The 23,421-nt window shown below is 39.8% G+C and overlaps 2 protein-coding genes across 3 annotated transcripts in view; both read right to left on the bottom strand.

The window, feature by feature from the left end:
• Nucleotides 1-2,407: 2,407 nt before the first annotated feature.
• CCT2 (chaperonin containing TCP1 subunit 2) lies at nucleotides 2,408-13,017 on the bottom strand. Its single transcript, XM_030238342.2, has 16 exons — nucleotides 12,904-13,017; nucleotides 12,082-12,156; nucleotides 11,555-11,620; nucleotides 11,345-11,456; nucleotides 10,449-10,525; nucleotides 9,621-9,733; nucleotides 8,849-9,051; nucleotides 8,551-8,651; nucleotides 8,343-8,470; nucleotides 7,827-7,930; nucleotides 6,185-6,304; nucleotides 5,501-5,629; nucleotides 5,312-5,415; nucleotides 4,221-4,320; nucleotides 3,372-3,513; nucleotides 2,408-2,730 (listed from the first exon to the last, which is right to left on the bottom strand). The coding sequence occupies exons 1-16, from the start codon at nucleotides 12,904-12,906 to the stop codon at nucleotides 2,700-2,702; spliced, it is 1,608 nt and encodes a 535-aa protein (XP_030094202.1). The 5' UTR covers nucleotides 12,907-13,017; the 3' UTR covers nucleotides 2,408-2,699.
• Nucleotides 13,018-14,696: 1,679 nt separating this feature from the next.
• The window catches only part of FRS2 (fibroblast growth factor receptor substrate 2), a 52,175-nt gene continuing 43,450 nt past the window's right edge, over nucleotides 14,697-23,421 (bottom strand). For both annotated transcript variants that reach the window (XM_030238082.2, XM_009086736.4), the window contains exon 7: nucleotides 14,697-22,352. In XM_030238082.2, coding sequence (XP_030093942.1) covers nucleotides 21,402-22,352 — 951 coding nt within the window. In that variant the 3' untranslated portion in view covers nucleotides 14,697-21,401. The remainder of the gene's footprint in view (nucleotides 22,353-23,421) is intronic.

Genomic DNA, 23,421 nt, shown 5'->3' with positions numbered 1-23,421 from the left:
CATTCCCACCGCTGCCCAACCACTACCTCTCCCTTGCTTGCTGGTGTCCAGGGAGCACCACACCGCCTGGCAATCTTAGGAGTACATGCACCAGCTTGGAGATAATATGACAGGAAAACTCTTGCACAGACACCTGTCTGCTTTGTGCAGCACCCAGCACTCTCCCTAGAACAGATTTCTTCCCTCTCCTGCTCCTCTCATGCTGGGACCACGAACAGTTCACAAGAGATAAGACAATTTAGATGTTTGCCATGAATAGATTGCATGGAGCATATATGGACTTGCTGCTCCTCACCCATGGGCTCACTCTTCTCCCTTCGACCTTGTTGAGGTGTCCCAGCTCAGCTGGAAGCCACTGCTCAACGTGATCATTGCTGAGACCCACAGCTCTAAAGCATCATTGGTCTGCTTCAGATAAATTACTTTATCTGAAACACAGCAATACCTTGAAGGTTTCCCTGTCTGCTGAGTGGGAAGTGGTAGCAGAGTCCTGCCTGCACTATCAATGAAACAGCCCATATGTACAGGGGGCTCTCCTCTTTCTTCCAGCAAAATTTGTGACAACTGTTTCGTCACTGCTGAGCAGCATACAATTGATGGTGAGGAAAGCTGTAGGCTTTGCTGCTGGGTTTTGTTACTGACAACACTGCCTCTAAGGGCAGCTGTACAGGACAAGTTTTCATGCAGGAGCAAAGAAGAAAATCAAAGCCTGAATAAAAAGGAAAAGCCACAAGAGCTGCAAAGGTAAACCTGCATGAATCAAATCCAGGGCTGTGAGCTGTCACTATAAGCTTACACATAATCTGATGAGGCCAACCGTACTCATGATTTCAGCTGGGTATTTCTTAAGATTGCAACTTGGACCAGTTCAGATCCCCTTAAAATGCACTTTTTTCCTAAGCTTTGCTTTAACTGAGTAACAGAAATCTGTCTCAAAGTGACATTTTAAACTTTAGACTCCATAGCATGAATTAGGTGACAGGTTTTTTAACAGGGATGGAAAGTCCTTGGTGGCACACCCTTCGAGTCTGTCTCACCAGTGCAGCCTGGTGAGAAGCAGAAGCAGAAGTTGACTTTCCAGAAAAGGTTTGATTTCATGCCAGTTCATGACTGTTTAATGCCATCTACATACTTGAAAAGTTATCTGGAAATATATACTCTGCTAGCACTTGTCTTGTAAAATGAAGTCCAGATTTGCATCTGGCTGGCACCCATGTCCTGTGCTCCTAATCAAATTAAATAAAAGTATACTAGCAACTTGCCAAGTTAAAAAACTCTTCTTCGGAATTAACAGCAAATTCTTTATCTAGTCTTGTTCCAACAATTTCTTCCTACAAAAAGGAAAGCAGGACGTGAGTTAGGGGCGCTATTTTAAAATCCAAGGTCAGTATTTTATATCCCACAGAAATGAGCTGGTACTGTATTTGAGGGAATGGGGAAGAGCATGCTTTCACTGGCTTATCAGTGGTCTGTGTTTCACTCAGCCCTCTCCATAGAGCACCGTCGCTTCTGGAGAGCTGAAGAGTCTCTGCCAAGAGTTAAGGGGAGGATTCTGTAATCAGATTCCCTTCATTTTAAGAAATGTAAGGGAGAAAAAAGCCTTTGCATACATCAGCTTGCTTACTTCAGCCTAATCTTTCTGCTTTGGCAGACTTGCCCTGGTGTTTGTACACTTGCAAGGGCCAGAAAGATCACAAGGCCTGCAGGCACCATTCTGGGCTCCCACACAGAGAGGGTCCCTGCTTGTCTGTGCTCACAGTCCTCACACATCTGCATGCAGACTGCTGCAGGCATCACAGGCTACCTTCCAACCTAGGCACAAAGAAACCTGTCCAGACAAGAAATATGTTGCCTTTGCAGCAGTGAATAGAATAGGAAAGTGACTATAAAGACAGGATTCAACAGACATAAAAGGGGTGGGGCAGAGAGGGCAGGAAGCGAATGTTATGGAGCCTGGCATATTTTCTGCTAGGTGTCCACAATTATAAAAGTGTTCATAAAGTCAGCCCAATACTTTGTAGATCAACACTCATACTGTTTGGTCCAGAATGTTGCTCTCTCTCTCCCAAACTGCACATTCCTATCAACTCCCCTGAGCAGGATGTATAATTTGTGGTGTTAAAAGGTGTAAGATCACTTAGTTGTAGTTCTGGGCATTGACTAAGGTTCCTCGTCCACTCTCTCTCTTCCATCATTAAAAAAAAAAAAAAAGAAAGAAGGGTAATACTCCAGTATCAGTAGAAAAAGATACCATCTAACTTCAGAGCCTATTTCTAAGACCCCAACTCAAAACCTGTGCAGCCAGGACTGGAATGCACCACTCATACTACCAGAAAGTCAACACGAACCAGCGAGCCACAAGGGCATCTGCCCTTCCTGGTTCTACAGAAAGAAATACAGCTTTGGGGAATCTGAATTATTTATTTTTATTTTTTTTTATTTCTGTGTATTTTAAGTGGAACCTGGAAGGAACAGAATGAATAGGGTTGTGTCAAACCCCTGGTTTATACACCCCTGTAAGTGAATTCTTCCACACAACACATAAAAGCTCCAGTAAGTAAAAACCAACTGAAGACAGTGCCATTGATGGAGATCCGTTTGTCTGAAGCTTCTGTTCCATAACCTCACAAAAACTAGACCATTAAAAAAAATTACTAGGTGAGATCTGGTCCACACATCCTCAAGGTACTGAAGAAAATTTAACAGGGGCGATGGTCTGGTACACGTTTTCTGGGGAGAAAAAGAAAAATCAGAAAATTCCCACCATGCTGATGCCCACCAGCCCCTCCTCACCCACCCTTATTTTTAATCTTTAGTTAGCATTTTGTGTTCAGTGACAGCTCTATCTCACAGTTTTGAGGTGGTACTGTTTTTTGTGCTAACACACCATCCATGACCATGCTAAAATAATATTTTGATTCAAAATGCAGTGAAAACTACCTGGTTGCAGGCCCACAAGGGATAACCTGCCTATGAGTGGCAATTCTTACCAAGCCTTCTGAGAAACATGTTTGTGTTTTAGCTGCAGATTCTATCTCAGAAGCAGCTGGACTTTTCACTACAATTCTTGCCAAAAGAAAAAAGAAAGCATGATCCCTTACAGCCGCTTGTGCAGATGTTTAGTGGTGACCTAAGATTAACTAGGCATTACTCAGGCACAGCAACTTAAGTTTGTTGATGGCTCTAAAGGCCTGAGGATACTGCTAATGCAGTAAAATTATCTAATATGAACACCAGCATGTCCCAGGTCAGGTTCCCTTTCAAGTAAAGCATTTTTAGACCAAGACTCTTCTGCACCCTTATTCTTCCACAGAAGGAGGTTTACTCTACACCACTGTGACTGACTGACCATGCAGATACTCTGATCATACCTTGGAGCTGCTTTAATGATGTCATCTACACGAAGAATCATTTCTGCTGCTTCAGCTGCACTCAGCAAAACTTGTCTCTTGACTTGGAAACTTTCTGTTACTCCCAAAAGAGACATGTCCCCAATGACACCCTCTTTCATATCTGGAAGAAGAAATACATTAAGAGGTAGTTTTTTGGGTTTTTTAAACTCAGCTTGGTTTTTTTTAAGGAAATTTCAAGAAGCTAAGAGCATAGTAACTTACCTGCTCAAATAACTACACAGATAGTCAGGAAAGTATTAAATAAAGTCTTCTACCTCAAGAGTCCTGATTTAAGCCTAATGTTGCAATTACATACAAACACTTGATGATAAAAACTTTATACACTGTGATGAGGAGACAAGATCCCAACAGGACTCTCAGCACCATGTCCTTAGGTACATTAACTTTAGGTTTCTTCTCCACAACTCTGTGGTTGTTGTTCCGTTGGGGTCTTTTGGTTTTTTTGGGGGATGGGGGGAAAGGGCAAAGGGAAGGATATTTGGTTCCTCTGGGTTTTTAGCTGGTTGCTGGTTTTAAAAGAATGTTTTTGCTTTTAAGCCTCCTATAACTAGACTGAGTGTAAGGGAAGTGGTTTTTAGAGGTGAAAACCATCCATTTAACAAACAAAGATTTTCATTCTACTGTCAAAAGCCTGGTAGAAAAAAGGAATGTAGTGCTGTACACCAAGCTCTATGCAAAGCAAACAAATCAACATACTCTGCTCTCCCTGCTGAATATATGTGACAGACATACATGAACAACTTTAATGAACCTAATGGAACTGGCCAAACAGCAATTCAAACACAGAAGTAAAACTGATCCCCTTACCCAGTCCATAAGTAGTCTTCCCTTCACTATGAGCAGCTCTGAGCTGAGCAACCAAATCAGCACTGTCATAGCCAGCATTATCAGCTATTATTGTTGGGATCTAAGGGGATAAACACAGGTTGTTTTTAATTAACGGAGGGACTGATTATTAGCAAACATGAAACATATTTTGATGTCATCAGTTTACAACTGAATTTCAAGAAGATGCTTCAGAAACACGCCAGTGTGAAAAGTAAAAGACCCAAACTACCTTTCTAACAATTTCAAGACTCTGTTGTAAGAAAGTACCTACGAGGACAGAAGCATGTTAGCAATTTGTGCACTCATTTTATATGGACAGAAGTAAAAAAAGAATCTTGTCATTTGATCATTTCAGACTACAACTAGAGAAATGTTTCCATTTAAAAAGCACAAGTCTGCTGGTAAGCATTAACTACCTGACCATTCTGTTTGCTGTTTCCATGACAGCAGTGCAAACTTGCATGTGCTGACTGAAGAGGTAATGCCAAGTGTTACTATGCTCTTGAATTTAATTTTCTCGGGAGAAAGTTTTTCCCTAATTCAAATTGCAGAAAGGCAATTTTTTCTCAAAATAACAGTCTGTTATCACAATTTTATTAATGTTTCTTGTGACACTCTCATTTCCTACTAAGATGCAATCTCCAATGCAAGACCAGAAACTTCTAGCTAGTACTAGAGTGTGAATACACCCAAACAGCACTAGAGCATCAGTGGAACAGAAGGGTTGCTCTTTTCTAAATCAGTTGTCAGCTACATAAGATGAGATTTTTATGTACTATTTCTGCAGCACTTTTAACTAGCAGGTAAGGTGAGCAAGAACCAATTAGAGGAGGGTTAGCATATCAACATTTAAAATTCTGTAACATACAGAATTATTAAAACACCAGTACTTTTTTCCTAAGACAAAAAACCAACTTCCCCCTTTGTTTATCCAAGATGTGTTGCTAAACTTCACTTTTTTACTTTGGACAACCAAAACTTTTAAAGTGAAGCAAATATCTGATGTCACAAGTTAGTAAACTTCATGAAACTTTGTCTCATAGTCCAGCAATATAATTAAATAAACCTACCATTCGTAAAGCCTTAGCAAAGGATTCCATTGCAGCAGACTCTTTGCCAGGTGTTCTGACAGCAAGTTCTGCAACAGCATTAGCCATCAGCATCTCTGAACAACCTATTCATTGAAAACACACAGATGTTAGATATATAACCTTCAGTACTACCAAATGTGTGACATGTACAAAGAATCTGATATTCACCTCCACCATACACAGTTCTTGTGTCCTTCACAGTCTGGGCCAGGACACAGAGAGCATCATGCAGAGACCTCTCTGCTTCATCTAGGATCTGCTGTGTGGCTCCACGCAAAACTATGGTGCAAGCTTCACCTAGAAAGCACACATGTAAAAGGATTAAAAAGAGAAACCAGGACACAAAAATGGGCTATCAGAAAGCATTTACAATAGTTTTGCTATCGCTGCGGTCAAGTTCTGCGTTACTTAATTTTGGGAACAAAAGAAAGCATAATGAAACTTCAGAGACAGAATGAAATTATGTGCACAGTTCTATTGCTTTGGGTCCACAACACCTTATTTAACAGAAAATTAATATTGCCTCAAAACTCCTTGAAAAATTAGAGCTTTGGCATTTACTAGAACAAGCTCTTTAAGCATGACATATTGCTACTTTTCTTGTCAACTGAATTTCCCAAAGCAGAAACCTTGGTTCCCATCCTTAAAAATAATTATATGTTCATTTACGTAACAAGAAACATCCACAGTTTCAACCATGAAACTGTGCAGGATTTTTACTGAAAAGCAAGGTTTTAACAGAAACAGCTACATAAATCATTACAGAATTCCTATGCATCACTGGAAACTGAACAGCATTAGCAGAGGGTTAACACAAATGTTACAACACACCATTAGTGATAAAACACATACCCATTGCTACTCCGGAGAAATGAATGAGTTTATCTTCTCCAATCATGACTTCTTCAATAAGTTTGCAGCTTCCTAGTTTTACTAGCTCAGGGTGATCAAAGGTTGAAGCAATTTCACCACCTGCAAGTGTAAGATCATAAAGAAATCAGAGCTCACAACGAAAGCACCCTTTCAGGCAAGGTCTACCAAGGGGTAGGGGGTGTTTGAAAAAATTGGTCTTCATAACTGCCCCAAAATAAATTTAAATTAACAATACTGATAACTGAAGACTGTCTCATGTCAGCATGTGGTACCAGAAACCTTCAACCAATGCTGATAAATCCTTAAAACACCCATGTTTTGTTTCACATCACAAGGACTAAAATGCTTGTGAGTTGTGTCTGAGAACAGAGTAAACATTCATCTTTGCTATCATTAAAATATCAGTATGTTTCAAGTTTTCACAGTATTTACTGATTTTATTTATAAAATACTAAATGAAGTCTCTTATGCTTTACAGCTTGAGCTTGTGACAGCATTCATTTTGCCTGCCTGATGATGGCTGAGAACCAGCGGCCAACATTCTGCTGCATGGCAAGTCTCATTCCATGCTGTAGCAGCAATACCATGCACGATCTGTAAACTGCCGTAACATAAACAAAACAAGTGCTACAAAGAACAAAATGTCTTTGAACACAACATCATTCTAGTTCTTGTTCCAGCTCTCTCCTCTTCCTATCAGAAAACTCTTTACACACATGCATTCCCAATGCATGCTCAATTATCCTGCAGTAGCTTGCAGCACTGCGTAGTTGCAGCACCAGAAGAAAAACCAAGACTTGTAGCAGAGAGCTTGTGTATATTAAAAACTTGTCCTTTTTTCAGTATACTATTCAAGCCAGTGTGGTCTGATAAGGCCCATTTGCTCTGTATAGAAAGTCTGCTTTCAATTTGTTCCAGAATGTAAGCAATGTTCCTCTCAATCATGCATTTGCCAGTGTCAATGTGCCTACTGACAGTTATAAGGAATTGCTACTTCAGTTTTGCTAAGATAAGCAAGTCAGTGTCTTTTCTCCTGTAAAGCAGATTCATCCTCCTGATCACTTTCAAAATCACCTATGATGTCCCAGATAACTATCTATGGCTTCAGCAACGAGAATTATCTGTAGCATTCCAGAGGTTTCATTTTCAATAGTTACTAGAATCACATTTATGCTGATCACTACTCAAAATATCCAGGTTGTTCAGATCATTTGAGATCCACCTCAAGTCAAAAACTTAGCCCCACATTTTTAACAAAGGATGACTCCTTAGTCTTCTCTATCATTACAGTCAAACAACAGCCATTCAGAACCAATTGTTAGCACAGAATCAAGAACTGTTACTATTAACTTGTGGAGTTTTTCTTTCTGTTGCTAAGTTTCATCTTTTCCTTAGGAAACAAACATATCAAAATCTTATCAACAGGAACTGAAAATATTTTTAAAATATGAAAGAAAATTACTAACTGGCACTAACTTGCTGCATTATATCCCATGTTTTGCATTATGATCCTTTATTCACAGATGCTGAAGAAGTACGTTTAGGTAAGTTTAATGTTTACTGATGATCAAACAAATAATGTGCCCTCCCCCCATTTCATACAACAAAATACTCCACACACCTGTGACAAGAGCCAGACGTTCTACACCTGCAAAGTCTGCATGTTCAATAGCCATGACACCAGCAGCTCCGAAGAGATGTTCAGGGTAGTTGTAGATCAGCTGTCTAAAATTAAAACACACCTCACCATCACACAGAGAACAAATCTCTGAAAATAGCACAGTAACAAAAGACACCAGATTCTCAGTAGGATGGACACATGACAGATTTCTGAGAGCTACTAAAGCAGTCAATGGATGAGGCATCCCCACACATGGAATGTTACACAACACAGAAGCAAATGTAGTGACAGGAACATGCAAAGCTAAGGGGAAAAAAAAAATCAAACTATGATTTTTTTTGAAATATCCTTTCTCTGAAGAAACACTATCACACTAAGCACAGGCAGCCATATTCTTTAAGGTCTAAATCCTTTAATCCTAAATGCCTGATGGACACTTAAAGCCTATTCTAGCAGAGTGAACTAGAAAAACATGGAAAGTAACGTAACTCTCCCTTTTTCCCAAGAAATATGTACCTGTTAATAAAGCAATTTATTCCATGTTTAAGAATCCGATCCACTTTCTCCTTCATTTTTTCTTTTTCTGCCTGTTCTATTTCTGCCACTTTTGCTGTAGAGTCCACTCTAACACGAGAGCCAAAAATCTAAATCAAAGAGAAAAGAGCTCAGTCTCAAAATTCCATTTACAAAAATACAGCGTCTCAACAGCAGTTCTGTCACATACCTTTATCTTGTCTGTATCCATACCAGTATTTGCAATAAGAATCTTTGCATTTTCAATTCTTTTTGGCTGATTTACACCAATCTTCTTGTCAAGCAAAAAGCCTGTAGTAACAGAAAGGTCTTGTAAAACTTCGAATTAAAAAAGGAGAGCAACTACTAGTTATTAGAAAATCCCCCATCTTCAGTATTCAGTTTAATAATAACATAACAGTGTTTCCTATAACAAATTTACATAGATGTGTAATCTTTAGCAGCTTTATTTCTCAAGTGCATACACAGTCAACACTCAAAAGACTTACCTTCATCTAAGTAGGAATCAGCCAAACTTCCACCAAGTTTCTTAATGACATGGATAGCCTCCAAATTACCAGAACCTTTCAACCTAAGAACAGCTTCTACAGCTAGCTTGACAAAGTGATCCTTATGGTGAGTAAGTAATTTTGATGAAAGAGTTGTTCCCGCAATGTTCATCAAGTCTTCACGGAACTTCACTTCATCATTACTAAAATAAAGACAGCTCAGTTAAAGTGGAAAGTCTGAAAGCCTTTACTACCACTAGCTACCACCATGAGTCTTTGCCCACTTCTTCTGGCCTGTATCTACACGTACCATATTTTCTTCTGAGGAATGCTGCACAGAATCCCTCCACTGTCCCAGAACACAACCTTCTACTTGAAATACAAGTTTTGTTAGGAGAAATTTGCATTCAGCTTTAGAAAGTTTGTGCTCTTAAAGTGCTGGGCACAGGAAATAGCTATATTTAAAATGTGAGTACAAAATCTGAAACAACAGCTCAGATCTTTGTTCCAGGGAGCAAATTACAGCTTGTACTTAATTTTTAATTACAGCTTGTATTTAATTTATTTACTTCACATAAGTAATTTTGAAGCTTCTTTAACTCATTTGAAAAAGTACCCAGTATTTTTTTTCTCAACTGTTAAAATTTAGGAACTCAGCCTTCACACTGCTTTAATAAGAGTGAAGAATTTACCAATGGACGGTAATTTGCATTGACATTTTGATCTTGAGTAGTTTTTTTATAAAGAGTGCCAGCAAATGGGCATTACTAACCCATGATCCACAGCTGCTTTCAAAAGTGCCTCTCTTGAAGCCTTTGTGGCTGCTCTCCAGCCTGCAATGATGGTCTGAGGATGAATCTTCCTTGCAATCAGTAATTCTGCCTCCTATTTAAATGAAATCAATAATTATTTCCCCCCCAAAAAAGTATATTGACACTAACTAGAAAAGACATTTTCATTTATGGATGCAACTTAAGTGTAGTTGAAAAAAAGCTATCTTTATTTTTCTCTGGAACTTGATAAGCTGATAGATCATTCCTTAAGATGCCTTTGATCCCAGTTACTGAACCCGAGATGATCAGACTGACATAGCTCTGCAAGGAAGAATTACTAATTACTCATTTCTCAAATCTCTTTCATAGTAATTTCAGGTTTAAAGTTTGGAAGTGTAAATTCTTCCACAAGCATAAAATCCATACAGAGTTTAAAGGAACAGAATGAATTCAGGCCTTGAGCAAAGAACAGAATGTAGCAAGATTTTTTTCCTATGGCAATGGATTTCAGAGGACTGAGCCTCACAACTAAGCAGCGCTGCACATTGCTCAGTGCAATAGGCAGGAAGTGAGCTGTAAGAGTCAATTTAAAATACTTGAGAGTTTATAAAAAATAATATAAGGAGTAATAGTCTAAAATAATACCCAAAAAATGATGATGCAACATCTAAGGGCTGTTTTTTTGCCCCCAATCAACTTCACCAGCAACAGAGCAAGCTATTCCTTTCTATGCTATGAGAGCCCTTTCACAAACACAGGATAACACACCTCCTACTGGAGGCACACCGAAGTACATGACAAACATCTGAAAAAACAGAATACATCACCCTCAGTAATTCAGCTGCCAACACTGTGACAGATGTAGTTCCATCGCCAACTTCATCATCTTGAACCTTTGACATATCTGAAGAAGGAAAAGATATTATTAATGCTATTTTTCTCATGCATTAATTTGGACAAGAAAAACAGATCTTTGTGTAAAGAGGAAACTCTAAAAAAAAAAAACCCAGAAAAACAAGAAATGCAAATGAAATTCGGCATCCCTCAAAATCCGACTCTGCATTTGTAACCCAGACACCACTTTCAGCCTGGTAATGGTCAGGATGCTCCCTTCTGTTCCCCATCCTAACAATGGTTATCAAAAGGACAGCTGGATAGAAGCTCTAAGGTACAAATACAGGATCAGACACTGTAATAACCAGGTCTGCTGCATGAACTGCTGATAAACTGGGATGCAGCAAACACAAACTCATTAGGAAACCTGACACCCAACAGATCAGACTCCTGCTTGTCACCAGCAGTGGACCCCTCGTACAGTCACTCACAACTGTAAGCTCTGGGCAGAAGTACAGTGGTCACTGAGTGACAGAGATTTAAATCTGGGACAGCAGAGAGAACTTCTGCTGCTGCAAAGATTTCTGTTCTGAATTTTCCCACTGCAAAATGAGGGGTATACAGCTGTCTTTTGTCCCTTCTGACTCTTGGGACAAAGCAGGGTTAAGGGAAAAGAAGATAAAAAAACAGTTTTGAAGAGCAGCACACACCACAATTTTACTTTTGCAGAATGCCACAACTCTTGCAGTACCCTGCCCTTCTTACTCCAGGATTTCTGCTCCCTTTCCCTTCCATTTTCCACAGTATTTCAAGAACACTCTTCTAATAACAAATAAAAACAGCACAACAGAGTTACAAATTAAGAAATATCAAGCCTTTAAGAACTTACCAACCAAGACCTTGGCAGCTGGATTGTCAACTCCAATAGCTTTCAGGATGGTTGCACCATCGTTGGTAACTGTGACAGAGCTGTCTCTCCCGGTACTTAAAAGAATCTTGTCCTACAAGATGCAAGATTTAGCATACTGCTTGAAAAGGCACTGTGACTATTAAAGCCAAATTAATGGCCATGACTACTGAGAGCCTGCAACTGTCTTACCATGCCTTTAGGCCCCAGGGTGCTCTTGACTAGGTCACCAATGGCAATGGCACCAACAAAGGATGACTGAAATGAAAATAAATATACCTCAGGGAACAATTGATTTCTACTCTAATACAAGAATTATACACTATCACATAGCTTTTGATATTTTGACCAATCCTTCTACCTCTTTCAATGGAGGCTTAACTGAACTTAAGGCAAGTTTCTTAACTGCTAAATTTTGATAACCAGATCAAATATACCCAAATCTCCCAGAAGTTATAAGTCTCTCTCAAAGCCAGAAGAAATGCCACCCAACAAACACCAATCTTCTGAGCTCCAGTTAAGGTACTTTGACAATTAAGAGTTTCTCTAATTTTTAGTATAAACAAAATTCCTTTCTGTTCACAGACATGCAAAAAAAAAAAAAAAAGCCAGTAAAAGACAGAAGTTCCATATCACGATATAGTAAAAGTATTTTTAGTAGTCAAAGACAAAGTTTAATTACCTCAAGTACTACCAGTTTCTCAGAGAATTAAACTTACCAACCGAGCTGTTTCTGCCTTCTCTTCATCTGCACCTGCCTTGAAAATGTTCACAGGAGCAAGGGAAATGGATGCCTGAAACAGAGTTAATGTAAGAATATTGAACTAGCTTCAACAAAACTCTATGTTCTAACCGTAACAACTTCAACAGTGTGTTTTTAAATAAAAATTACTTCCATACCCCGTTCATACCTGTTGTGATTACAGGTATAAATAAGAAATAGTCAAGGTTCTTAAAAACCTGTCCTGCAATCTCACAGCCCTGCGAAGGATTGCTGGCAGACTGCAGCGCACACAAGGCCCCGACCAGCACATCCTTTCATGGCTGTGCGTGCGCCGCTGCTCTGCCCAACCAGCCCCCCCTTTCCTACAGCCCGAGGGCACGCAGAAGTAGCAGAACCAAAACAAGTCTATTTATTGGCCATACTGAGCCTTTAGCACGTTGATACCTGAGCCGAACTCGCCCTTTTACTTTTTTTTTTTCCCTCAAATCAATGCAAATTAATCATAGCGGTAACCAATACCCGCCTTTAAGGGCCAACATTTGCAGAGCACCCAAGGCCTTAAATGAACAAGGATCAAATACCCGAACACAGGGACCAGAGCTCTCAGAGTCGCCCCGCCCCGGCTCGAGAACCTTCGGGGCCGCCCCGCGGCCCGCAGCCCCCGGCACAGCGCGGGGAAACGCAGGGCGCGGCCTCAAGGCCTCGCGCTCCCGCCCGCCCGCCCGCCCGCGTGGAGCGCAGCCCCGCCGGCCTCGCCGCACCCCGGCCCGGCCCGGCCTGCCCTGGGCCAAGCCGCCGCAAGCGCCCCGCCGCTCACCATGGTGCCGGTGCCGCCGGGAGCCGCCGCCCGCCCCTCCTTCAGCAGAGAACCAGCGCCGCGCCGCAGCCCCACGAGCTCCCCCGGAATGGCGTCACAGCGGCCGCCGCTTCCGGCGGCGCGCGGCCTGCTGGGAGCCGCAGTCCGGCCCGGCGCCTCAGCGGCTGCGCCAGCGCCTCTCGGGCTGGGGCGGGCTCTGAGGCTGGGAGCCCTCTTGGGAAGAAATTCCTAATGCTGGGCGGAGAGGCACTGGAACAGGTTGCCCAGAGAAAGCGTGCGTGCCTCATCCCTGGCAGTGTCCAAGGCCAGGTTGGATGGGACTCTGAGCATCCTGACCGAGTGGAAGGTGTCCCCGCCCATGGCAGGGGGTTTGGAGCTGGGTGATTGTTAAGGTCCCTTCCAACCCAAAGCTATTTTATGATTCTGCGTGATATTCCTGGAGGATTTTCAGACAGGGCAAAAGCATTTTTAGTTACTGCTTATGGCCTCCAGCGCGCTTGCCTGCCCGTCCCCGATGGCTGCTCTTAGACCACGGCTCCAGTTACAAGCCATGACCAGGAGATGCCCAGCGCAATCCCACTCAATATGCTCTCCAATTCAATACAGAAAAATTGGTGACTATTCCCCTGGCAGCTTTGCCAGAGTGAGACAACACTTAAACTTTGCTTTGTCACTGCTTTTCCTCTACACAAAGCCTGTTACCTGGTCATATAAAGAAAAAAATCCAAACCCAACTTGTATTATTTTGTATGACTCATCTTCAAGAATTAATTCCAGCTGGTATCCCTCTTCTTGCTGCTAGGTACTAAACTCTTGGGACATATGGAAAGTCGTTTGTTCTAGATTTAAACTGGCCAGAGACAGAAATCCATCCCAATTGAGACAGCAAAAAAGGACATGACTAAAACTCTGCCAACTCTCACCTGTATTGCTTATTTTGTCAATACCTGGTTAGGATTAGTTCTTGAGTATGTTAGGCCTTTCATCCTGTTTTCTTCACAGAGTTAGATACACTTCCCTCTGCAACCCTGTTCTGAATCTAAACTACTAATTTAATTTTCTAATTTTATTAATTCAATAAATATCTCTAGTTTTCACCATAGTTACAGCAAAAACTATTTAAGTTTTGGCTAGGACAAATAATACAACTAAAACAATGTAAATAGCTTCTCTCAGAATCACAGCTTTCATAAAGACGTGCACTGAAGTAATAATTCATTTTAATTCACATTTGCTGCTACTGTGGTGAGTTGGGAGAAAAAAATATTTTAAAGTGCTTCAGACTTATCCAAGTTATGGCCTTTGAAAGATCCAATGCTCACAGAAAAACTACAGCAAATTAGTAAATTGGGTTTAAGGGGCTTTTGACCATTGTTAAGCTATGCTTTACAATGTGTAAAGGTAGTGACACCAGAATAGGAAGAGCACAGCAGCAGTGCTGGTTCTGGGCTCCCCCCTCTCCCAGCTGTGCCGTGCCCTCACCTCTCTTGCACCAAGGGCAATTTTTCAAGTTACACCGTATGTGAAGAAAAAAATGCCTCATTTTAAAAAAATCTTAATCTACATGCATGACAAAGGTATGACAGAAAACCAGCAGAAATGAAACAAAAATCTTGGAGATGAATTTACAGACTTCAGATCACCATGATCAGTTTTGGGGTTTTTTTTACTACTGAGTAATGAGTGGAATAGGGACGAGGGCAGAGAGAGGTACATGAAGCAATGATTTCAAGAAAAGCAAAAAAGATTATACAAACAAAACACCATACAGTGAAACTAACACTGCAAACCACTGAAGTAACCCACAGACAACTTTTAATGTAAAATCAATAGTTTATTGCCATGCTACAATTTTTTTTTCCAAATGAAGTTGGCACTGGTAAGGGGAAAAATGTACATAACACATTTTTTTTAAAAATGCACATTTGGTAACCTTTCTCTATAACAGCTTAAAAGAAGTGAATTTTTTTTTTTTTAAGATTAATGTGGAATGGCATAAAAATACACTCTTTCTGCATAGTATAAGAAATACGGAATGTTTGTAAAAACAAATTCACTGAACAGGGAAAATTACTTGAAATTTTATAAACAATTTGGCAATGGTACTCCCACTGTTTAGATTTTTTTATATAAAAGAAATAAAAATCTAGAAAGCTACCTTTATACAAAGTTGCTATATTTATGCCTTTAAGTAGGAAAAAACATTTTATAATGCAAATTAGGACATACAATAATCTTACAATATGATACAATGTAATGACAAGAAAGGAACATACAACAAAAGATTTTGGCCTTTGTAGAAATGTCTATTTCTGCATTTAATAAATGCATTTGTGGCACACTGGTGACTACTGTATCACTCCTACCAGTCAGCTTTGACGCTAGTGCGGTGCGCGGCTGGCCTGCGGGTTGGCCGGGACACAGACTGCTTTCCAGGAGACCAAAGGTGATGCTGCAACGAGGCGAGACGTGAGAAAGGCAACGTGCCTGCTGGTCGAGCCATCTGGACTGTGGGACATCATACAACACTCTTTCCTCTCATACCAGAGCATTTCTTATACATTCAGTTATTAAGTACCGAAGTCTTACAAGTGAGAACATCCGTGTTTGCGATTTGGCAAAATTTCAAAATACAAAGTTAGTACCAAATATATAATATATTATATATAAAATGTGGGTGTATGATATACACACATATTCCAATGCAAAAAAACCTGCATTTTTATGGAGTTCAATTCGCTGACATCCATTCCTAAATAACATTACCATTAAGAAACAGGTGTAATCCTGATCTTTCACACATTTTAGAATCACTTCCTCTTTCATACACAACAGTTAAAGCAATATATATGCAACTATGACTAAGAAATCGAAATTCCCATAATTATCTGAACTCTGACCACAACAAATAGGATTTAGTTTTCAGTACATGTAATTAAATATATTTTTACATCATCTTAGACCGTTCCTGAAGAACTTGACCAAGCAGGTCCTCAGGTATAACAGAGCTGTTACACCAGCAGTACTTGATTTTGCAGGAGCACATCCAGTGGCCCTTGAAGTCAACAGGAATCATTTCTTCCTCTTCAAAGGACACTGCATGCAGACCAAACAAGCTCTGGAAGGGTCACCCCCCTAACAAGGAAGATTTCCTGATGGCATCAAAGCTCCTTGTCAGACTTCCTTTCCAATTGCCAAGGAGAAGGACTGGAGCAAAGGATACTATGGGCTCTGTGGGTCGCTTGGCAGGCGGTGCTGGGGACAGCCATACACTGCACAGCCCCAGCAGCAGGGACTGGCAGGGTGAGCTTCATGGCACCTTTCATACTAAGGCTTCTCACGGAAAGCAGGGAGCTGCTTCCCCCACACTCCTCACTTGGCAATTCAGTCACTACAGGTCTCAGACAGGAGCTCTAGCTGGGACCCCAAGGCATTTAGTACTTTGTAGACACAGAGGAAGACGGTCCCTGTTCTGAAGGGCTTGAGCCTATTTTTTAATGACAGTTTTTACATAATCTCCTTTCTATATACACATATGTGCTACATAAAATAGAATTACACCAAAGTAATGGATATAGCGGAAAACATTGTCACAATATATGTATATTACCACACTAAATAATTACTAAAACTGCAAGAAAAATTCCAAAAATGCCCTTCATAATGTATAAAAATATAGAAATGTCCAACACTTGTTCATCAACCTTATTTCTCATATTCTATTTCTACCTGTACACCTACATACTTCCAAACAAAATACTGCGTTAATCTGGAGTAAACACCATGTTAGGAAAATATCCTCATAAGACATCTGACAGACTTACTCACACACCACACAGCACAGCACAGCACAAGAAATAATGTATACATGGTCAGAGTTGCAGATGCTAAGTTGCTCTTTTTTTTCCTTCTGATTCACTCATCTTGTCCAAAAGAGGAAGTAATTCCTAAAGATTGTGAAAGAACCTCAACATGACTTCCTTTTTCATAATCTTCTGTAAGAAGGACATCAGCAAACCTGACTCCAACTTAACGCAGTTTTTTGTGGTGGAATTTCTTCTGGTTTTCTTTTTTCTTGGAGTGTATATGAATTAAAAATAAAGATATAATAAATGAACTTAGGTTTATATTAAGTAAATACTGTCAAATATAAATGCCTGAATTGCTACCTCAAGGAAGAGATGGGAAAGATCATATTAAATTCCAAAACCACCTAACTCTATCTATCACAATGAAGGACCAGACTCCTTTAGGGAAACAGGAGAATTTCAGATTTAAGACCACTACTAGTTCCTACTCCATTAGTTTCATCTTATTTGCAGCCATTAAATAAATTAGTACAGTGCAGAAATGGAATTTCACCATTGATCTCACCTTACATGAAGCGAGAAATACTGCTTAAAAATAGATGTCCAAATCAGATACATCATTGTATGCTCAAACTACTGACATGAATCAGAATTTCCACTCTTACTTCACCGACAGTGAGTAAGAACAATCTGCTCTCTCTTGAATGTCTCTCATTGAGAAGCGGGTAAATATAAAACAAAAACAAGAACAGATTTTGAGCCAATACACAGTGTTATAAAACCAGCAAAATCCATTGCTGATCTGTCACCTATAAAAAGCAGCCCTGTTTTGACATTGGTTTGGACTTTGTACACTTTACATTATTTCCGTGCATTTCTGTGATCCTTTTTACACCCAAGCCCTAATCAGAGGTGCAAACACACACAAATATCCACAATTTGAGTGGGGGGGCGGTGGGGAGAAGGACATTTTATCAATTTATTATATGAAATTTCTACTTCAACACTTATATTTTCTAGAAAAGGTCTGAAGACTTTAATAGTAATAGTGCTTCAATGCACATCATCAGATTCAATCCCTGTTACATGTAGAACATGCTTATTGGGGGAAACATAAGATGTTCTAACGAGTGTCACGGTTTTCAGAATGCTCTTTTTCAATATTGTTTTAGAAAGTTAGCAAAAAACACCACAATAATTAAAACAATTGGTCCTCCTTCTGACACGATTTTGAGGAAAAGATAATTTTCCTGATATAACAATGGAATAAATTCTCATTCCCTGTATTTCTAGCACAATATTATGTACTTTTGGTCACTTTTCTGTGATCTTTAACAACTGAGTTTCCTTGTTTAAAATATACAGTAATGTATGTCTTTCCCAAATCTTTGCACTAAAGGAATACCTACAGTTAAAGGTTTCCCCTTGTCAAATGTGTTTGAAGAGCAGCAACCAACTGCACATTATGGATGAAAAGCAGAATTGGATGGATATGCTACCATTTTTACAGGATCTAGTTTATGTAAACTTAACACACCACATTTACTAAAGAAAATGGTTACATATTTCTACTTTCTCAGTCTATACACCTGTGGGCCCAAAATAAATATGTTCTAAATACCATGGAGAGATTTCAGCTGAAAACTGAATCCTAGATTACAGACACTAAATCTAACATCACAGCCTTTAAAAGAGACTGAATTGAAAAAATATTTACCAAGTCTCAAAGGGTAAAGTGCATTGCAACTGCATCTACTTCAAGGGGCAGAAAATAAGGAATGCTAAAGATGAGTAGTGTGGGTGACAGGGACTACCCAGCATGTTTGCAGCGTACACAAAACAAGAAAGTGTTATCCCACCTGTGAAACATAACAGGTTAAAAAGTAGTCCTGGAAAATATGTCATCAGACTTCTTAATATAATTAAGGCTACAGACAGTTGAAATTTCATTATGTTCTCAATTCTGGGGACCAGAGCTAAGAAAACATTGTGAAACTTGCAACAATGTAAAAAATTTGCTCAGACCATTCTTTTTATCTGAGACTATTCAAAATAAATGCATAGGACAGTGCACTGGAACTAAGGAGGGATATGGCTGGTTGTTGAAATTTCAGCAGGTCACTTATGATCTACCCAAAGCCCCTGCTTCCCTATTTAGTAGTTAAGAATATTATTACTTCCCTGCCTCACAGGTGTGTTTTAAGGGTTCAGTTAATTAGTCCAAACTATACAGATGAGGACCATATATTGCTAAGCAGCTAGCTAGATCAAACAGGTTTGCCTCAAAACACATGCAGCTCACAAATTTAAGTGAGCTATATGCCAAGAACAAGAATCACACCAATATTATTAACCCAGTAACTAAGTTGTAATACATGGTAATTTCTCTTCAGTAAAGACCAGGAGGTCCATAAGGTGAGGCAATGGCAAAGATGTGAGGGAGCAGTTACAGAACCACAGAATCAGTAGGCTTGTAGAGGACCTCTGAGATCACTGAAGCCAACCTATGACCAAACACCACCTTGTCAACAAGACCATGGCACCAACTGCCATGTCCAGCACATTCCAATGCCTAATCAGCCTTTCTGTGAAGAATTTCTTGCTAACATCTTAGCTTAAGCCCATGTCCTCTTGTCCTGCTGCTGGCTGACTGGGAGAAGAGACCAATGCCCCACCTGGCTACAACCTTTAAAATGCCTAGCTCTAGGTAGTCTTTACCTTCTTGAGTACCAAGGTCTCCTCACAAGTCAGCAAGTCTATCACAAGAGTATGCAGAAGCTGACCATGAAGTAATTAATTAATTTTTTTATTAAAAAAAAATCTCTTTTAAGTTCCTCACAATAGTCTTAATGACTCCCGTCTTTTACTTCAGTAAATTATGTTGTTTGTCCATCTGGTATTTCAGTACCATACAGTCTGTAAAGAATAATGAAAGCCAGAGTGAAAAAGATGGCCTGATGCCACCTATTGGTATGGCAAGAGACATATTTCAGGTGCTGCTACTACTGCTTCACTACTAAATGAGAGAAGACCAAAGAAAAAAGTTGTAGGAACAGAAATACACACCAATTTAAAAGACAGAAAATAATTGTAGTTTGGTTTTTATGAAACTTCAATTCAAATATTGCATGGAGACCTAATGCTTTTTCAGATCTCCAAATGGCTTTTCTTGCATGTTTTTCCTCACAGTTCAAGGGTAATTTTACATCATACCAGCTCACACAAGTGTCGGTTCCTTTGCAATCACAGGCTCAAGAGCAATCTCTTCTGCTGCTAGTACCAAGGTGCACCTGCAATACTGCCAGAATTCTAAGATTATTCAGAGTATTAATAAACAAAACAGAAAAAAAAAAAGTCTAGGTGCCTCTGGCATATTCAACAAATAACATTCTACCTGGATGTACCTGTAACACTGAGCAGCCATCACTGTAACCAAATTCACCAACTGCAAAAGGAAAACAAGTATGCTCATAGATAATACTACCTCCAGATAATTTACTATGTATCTTTTTAAATTAAAGTACACTATCACCTATGGATGCACATTGCTAGAACGTACAACTTCCTATAAAGAACTATCAAGTCCAGTACCCTGCCTCCCATGTAACCTGTGTTTGATGCTTTAGAGGAAGACAATAACTGCATAATAAACCTTTCCAGTTGTGCAATAATGCATGCGGCTGGAGAGCTGGGATATTTCTGTCAGGCATAAAAAAGTAGAACACTGGACGAAGACAACCATTTGACCTTCAAGAGTCTTGCTTTGTCAAATGCAGAGAGTAAGACAAATACATAGATGATCCTGGACAATTAAAGCTATGTACAAAATTATGACTTTTAAAACAAGACATTATGGAACAAATAAAAAGGAAACACACAAATGCAAAGAAAAGAAGGCACACTGAACTAAGAAATGACAAGAGAGCCTTAATTCACACAGCCCACCTGTGAATTCCTTCACAAAAAACCCCAAAACTCTAATGAGATAAATTTTTTGTCAGATTTCAGAGGGAATTTGATATGTCACTGGGAATTCTATTCCATGGGAAGGAGCTTAAGGTTGATTTTTGATGTGTTTATAGCTCTGATCAACGACCATCAATGGGACCTCTCAAATATCACACAAGTTAAGAAAACTGTCGGGAATTAGAGGCCTTCTTGCCCACAGACAAAAAAGATGTGATGTTTATATTCCTTGAGATGAACCAATATATCGTGTGTATGTCAAACTGTGTGAATTAACATATTACACACAATTCATTCTGGAGGAACCACTTCAATGAGGAATGAACATCAGATATGTATATTGAAAGATTAGGTTTACCTGCTAATAATGCACATATCAAGAGGCTTTAAAAAGTGTTATAAATGCCATTAATGAATATAGGCACCAGACCAGAATATTTATAAATTCAAAACTGGCATGTCACTCAGACTCTAATCAAAGAGGCACTGTGAAAGGTGGTGATGCTGCTATGCAGTAATTACTTCTACTGTAGAATGAAATAGTGTTAAGCTAAAATGAATACTTGCTCTACATTAATTCCCTTTAGTAAGACAAGTACATGAAGTATGCAGAAAAAGTTCTATTAGTCTATAAAAGGCGTTAGTGTTAAGAAATGCAAAGTACTCGCATCTTCAATTTTATAAACTTCACAAAAGGTGCAAATGATTCAATGCTCCCCAGGCTCACATAGGCAGGTCAGTACTGTTATGTCTAGTTTTCCTAGAAGTACCGTCATCTCGGGGCAGTGCTTTTTGCAAGCTTGACATAGCAGCAGTTCTTTCAATGTCTATCACAGCATACAGCTCTGTGCGCCTGGTTGGAGTTTGCGGAAGTGGAGTGGTGGGGGTTTTTGGAGTCTGAGGGTTGTCAGAGTCACTACCACCTTCCAAGTCAACCTGTATATAGTTGAGCTGCCTGTGTTCTAAACTTGGACGCCTAATGTCAAAGTTAAAGACTGTTGGGGTACAGTCCCGACGTCGTGTAAATTCTACTTTATGAGCACTTGCTGGTACTGTTACATTCTCTGTATTGACATAGTTATGCATTAGATCTAGGTTATTGTGGTAGCCATTCAGAGACGGGGTCTTTGGTCCTAAACTGTCGTCTTCATCTCTGCTCAGCTTCCGGGCTTCCCAAACAGGAGGCAAGGATGGCAAGTTCTCGTAGTTCAGCAGCGCAGTTCTCCTCTGAGCAGAGTTGTTAATGTTCTGGGTGTCTGAGGTACTGGTTGATGTCAAGCGACCTCTCCTGACCCCTGAGGCACTAGGGATTGATAACCTATTTATATTTTCATACACCAATTTATTACCAGATGGTGTCTCTCTACGTTCATCACTGTCGTACCCAGTGTCCCATTCAGTGTTGTTTGTGCTGCTGCCACTAACTTGATCTCTCCCAAGTTGTTCCAGTTTCTCTCTTTCCATTAACTGCCTTTGAACAGGTGTTGGTCCTAAAACAAACTTCACTGCTTCAGGCTCCAGGAGAACCTGAGCATCTCTGTCATCAGTACACATCTGATCTTCTTTTGCTTTAGTTGTTTCAGTGTTTGAAAGCTTTGATTCCAGTGGCACATGCACACTTGATCGATTTTTTCTTTCCTCTTGGACTCCAGTAGTGTTTACGTAAGTGTGCACCTAAAAGAGAAAGAAAAAGAAGAAATTCAAACACTATTGTGCCTTCCCCCCCACTCCAAATTTATTAGCTTCTTAACTCTCCACTTTTCTAATCAAAATACCTGAAAAGAAAAACTTGTGATGGCAGACGTTTAAGAGCAAAAGTCGTCTCTCTCGCATTTTGCTGAACTGTAATCAGTTTTAGGTTTTTTTCCCTCAAATTTTGTTATCAGTTATGTTAATATTGTGGTAATGTTCCTCTGAAAAAATAGAATTTATATCTTACACTGATAATTATTTTTATTTGATGTTTTATCTCTCAACATTTATCTCATTTGGCTCTAATCAAGGCCACTTTGGGCGGCTCCAGCCTAGCTCATAACTTTACCTGGGCAGATCACTGAGAGCTCTACTTTGTTGTCCCTTACCAGTTACCAGCAATTACTTTGGCTAAGTTTATGTTCGTAACTTCCACACTGCAAGGAAATCTATTGTCCATACAAGGAAGAAAAAAAAACAACCAAAAAGAAAACCACAGAGACACCTAAGAAAACCCTTGATCTCTTGCCTTGCGTATTAGTCCAGGAACAAAAAGAAAGGTTGGGTCTCCAGGGAGAACTATCCCTTCTTTCTTCCAGGGCCAACAGCCTCCTAAGAACAGGAACTTATAGAAAAATATACAGTATATTCCATATGAAGTGTGGCACTCAGAATTAAAAAGAAGGAGGAGTTGCCACTGTATGTCACTAAGAAAGGTGGAGATACCCTCCTAGGTTATATCCCTCTAATTTCCACAGTGGATCAAGACAAGGCTGAATGGGAAAGACTGGATTCCTTCTCTAAATTTTAATTTTATGTCTGGATTCCCAAACAGCAAAAGTAGTATTTTACAGCAGCAGTCATGTAGCTTGCCAATCTCTCTGTCAAGCTCTGCCAGCTGAATTGTCATTTACCAGATCACTTGACTCCTCCACTGATTTTTTAAACTCACTTACTATTCAGTAACTCCAACAATAACACCTGAGCTCTTCTGGGAGGGCTCCTAACAAATCCTCTTCCAGAAGACAGTTCACAGCCCTCTGCCCTGGCT

This window comes from Serinus canaria, chromosome 1A (assembly GCF_022539315.1).
Source record: "Serinus canaria isolate serCan28SL12 chromosome 1A, serCan2020, whole genome shotgun sequence".
NCBI classification, from domain to species: domain Eukaryota; kingdom Metazoa; phylum Chordata; class Aves; order Passeriformes; family Fringillidae; genus Serinus; species Serinus canaria.
The sequence above is the reverse complement of the archived record's forward strand: the minus strand, read 5'-3'. Positions and strand labels throughout refer to the sequence as shown.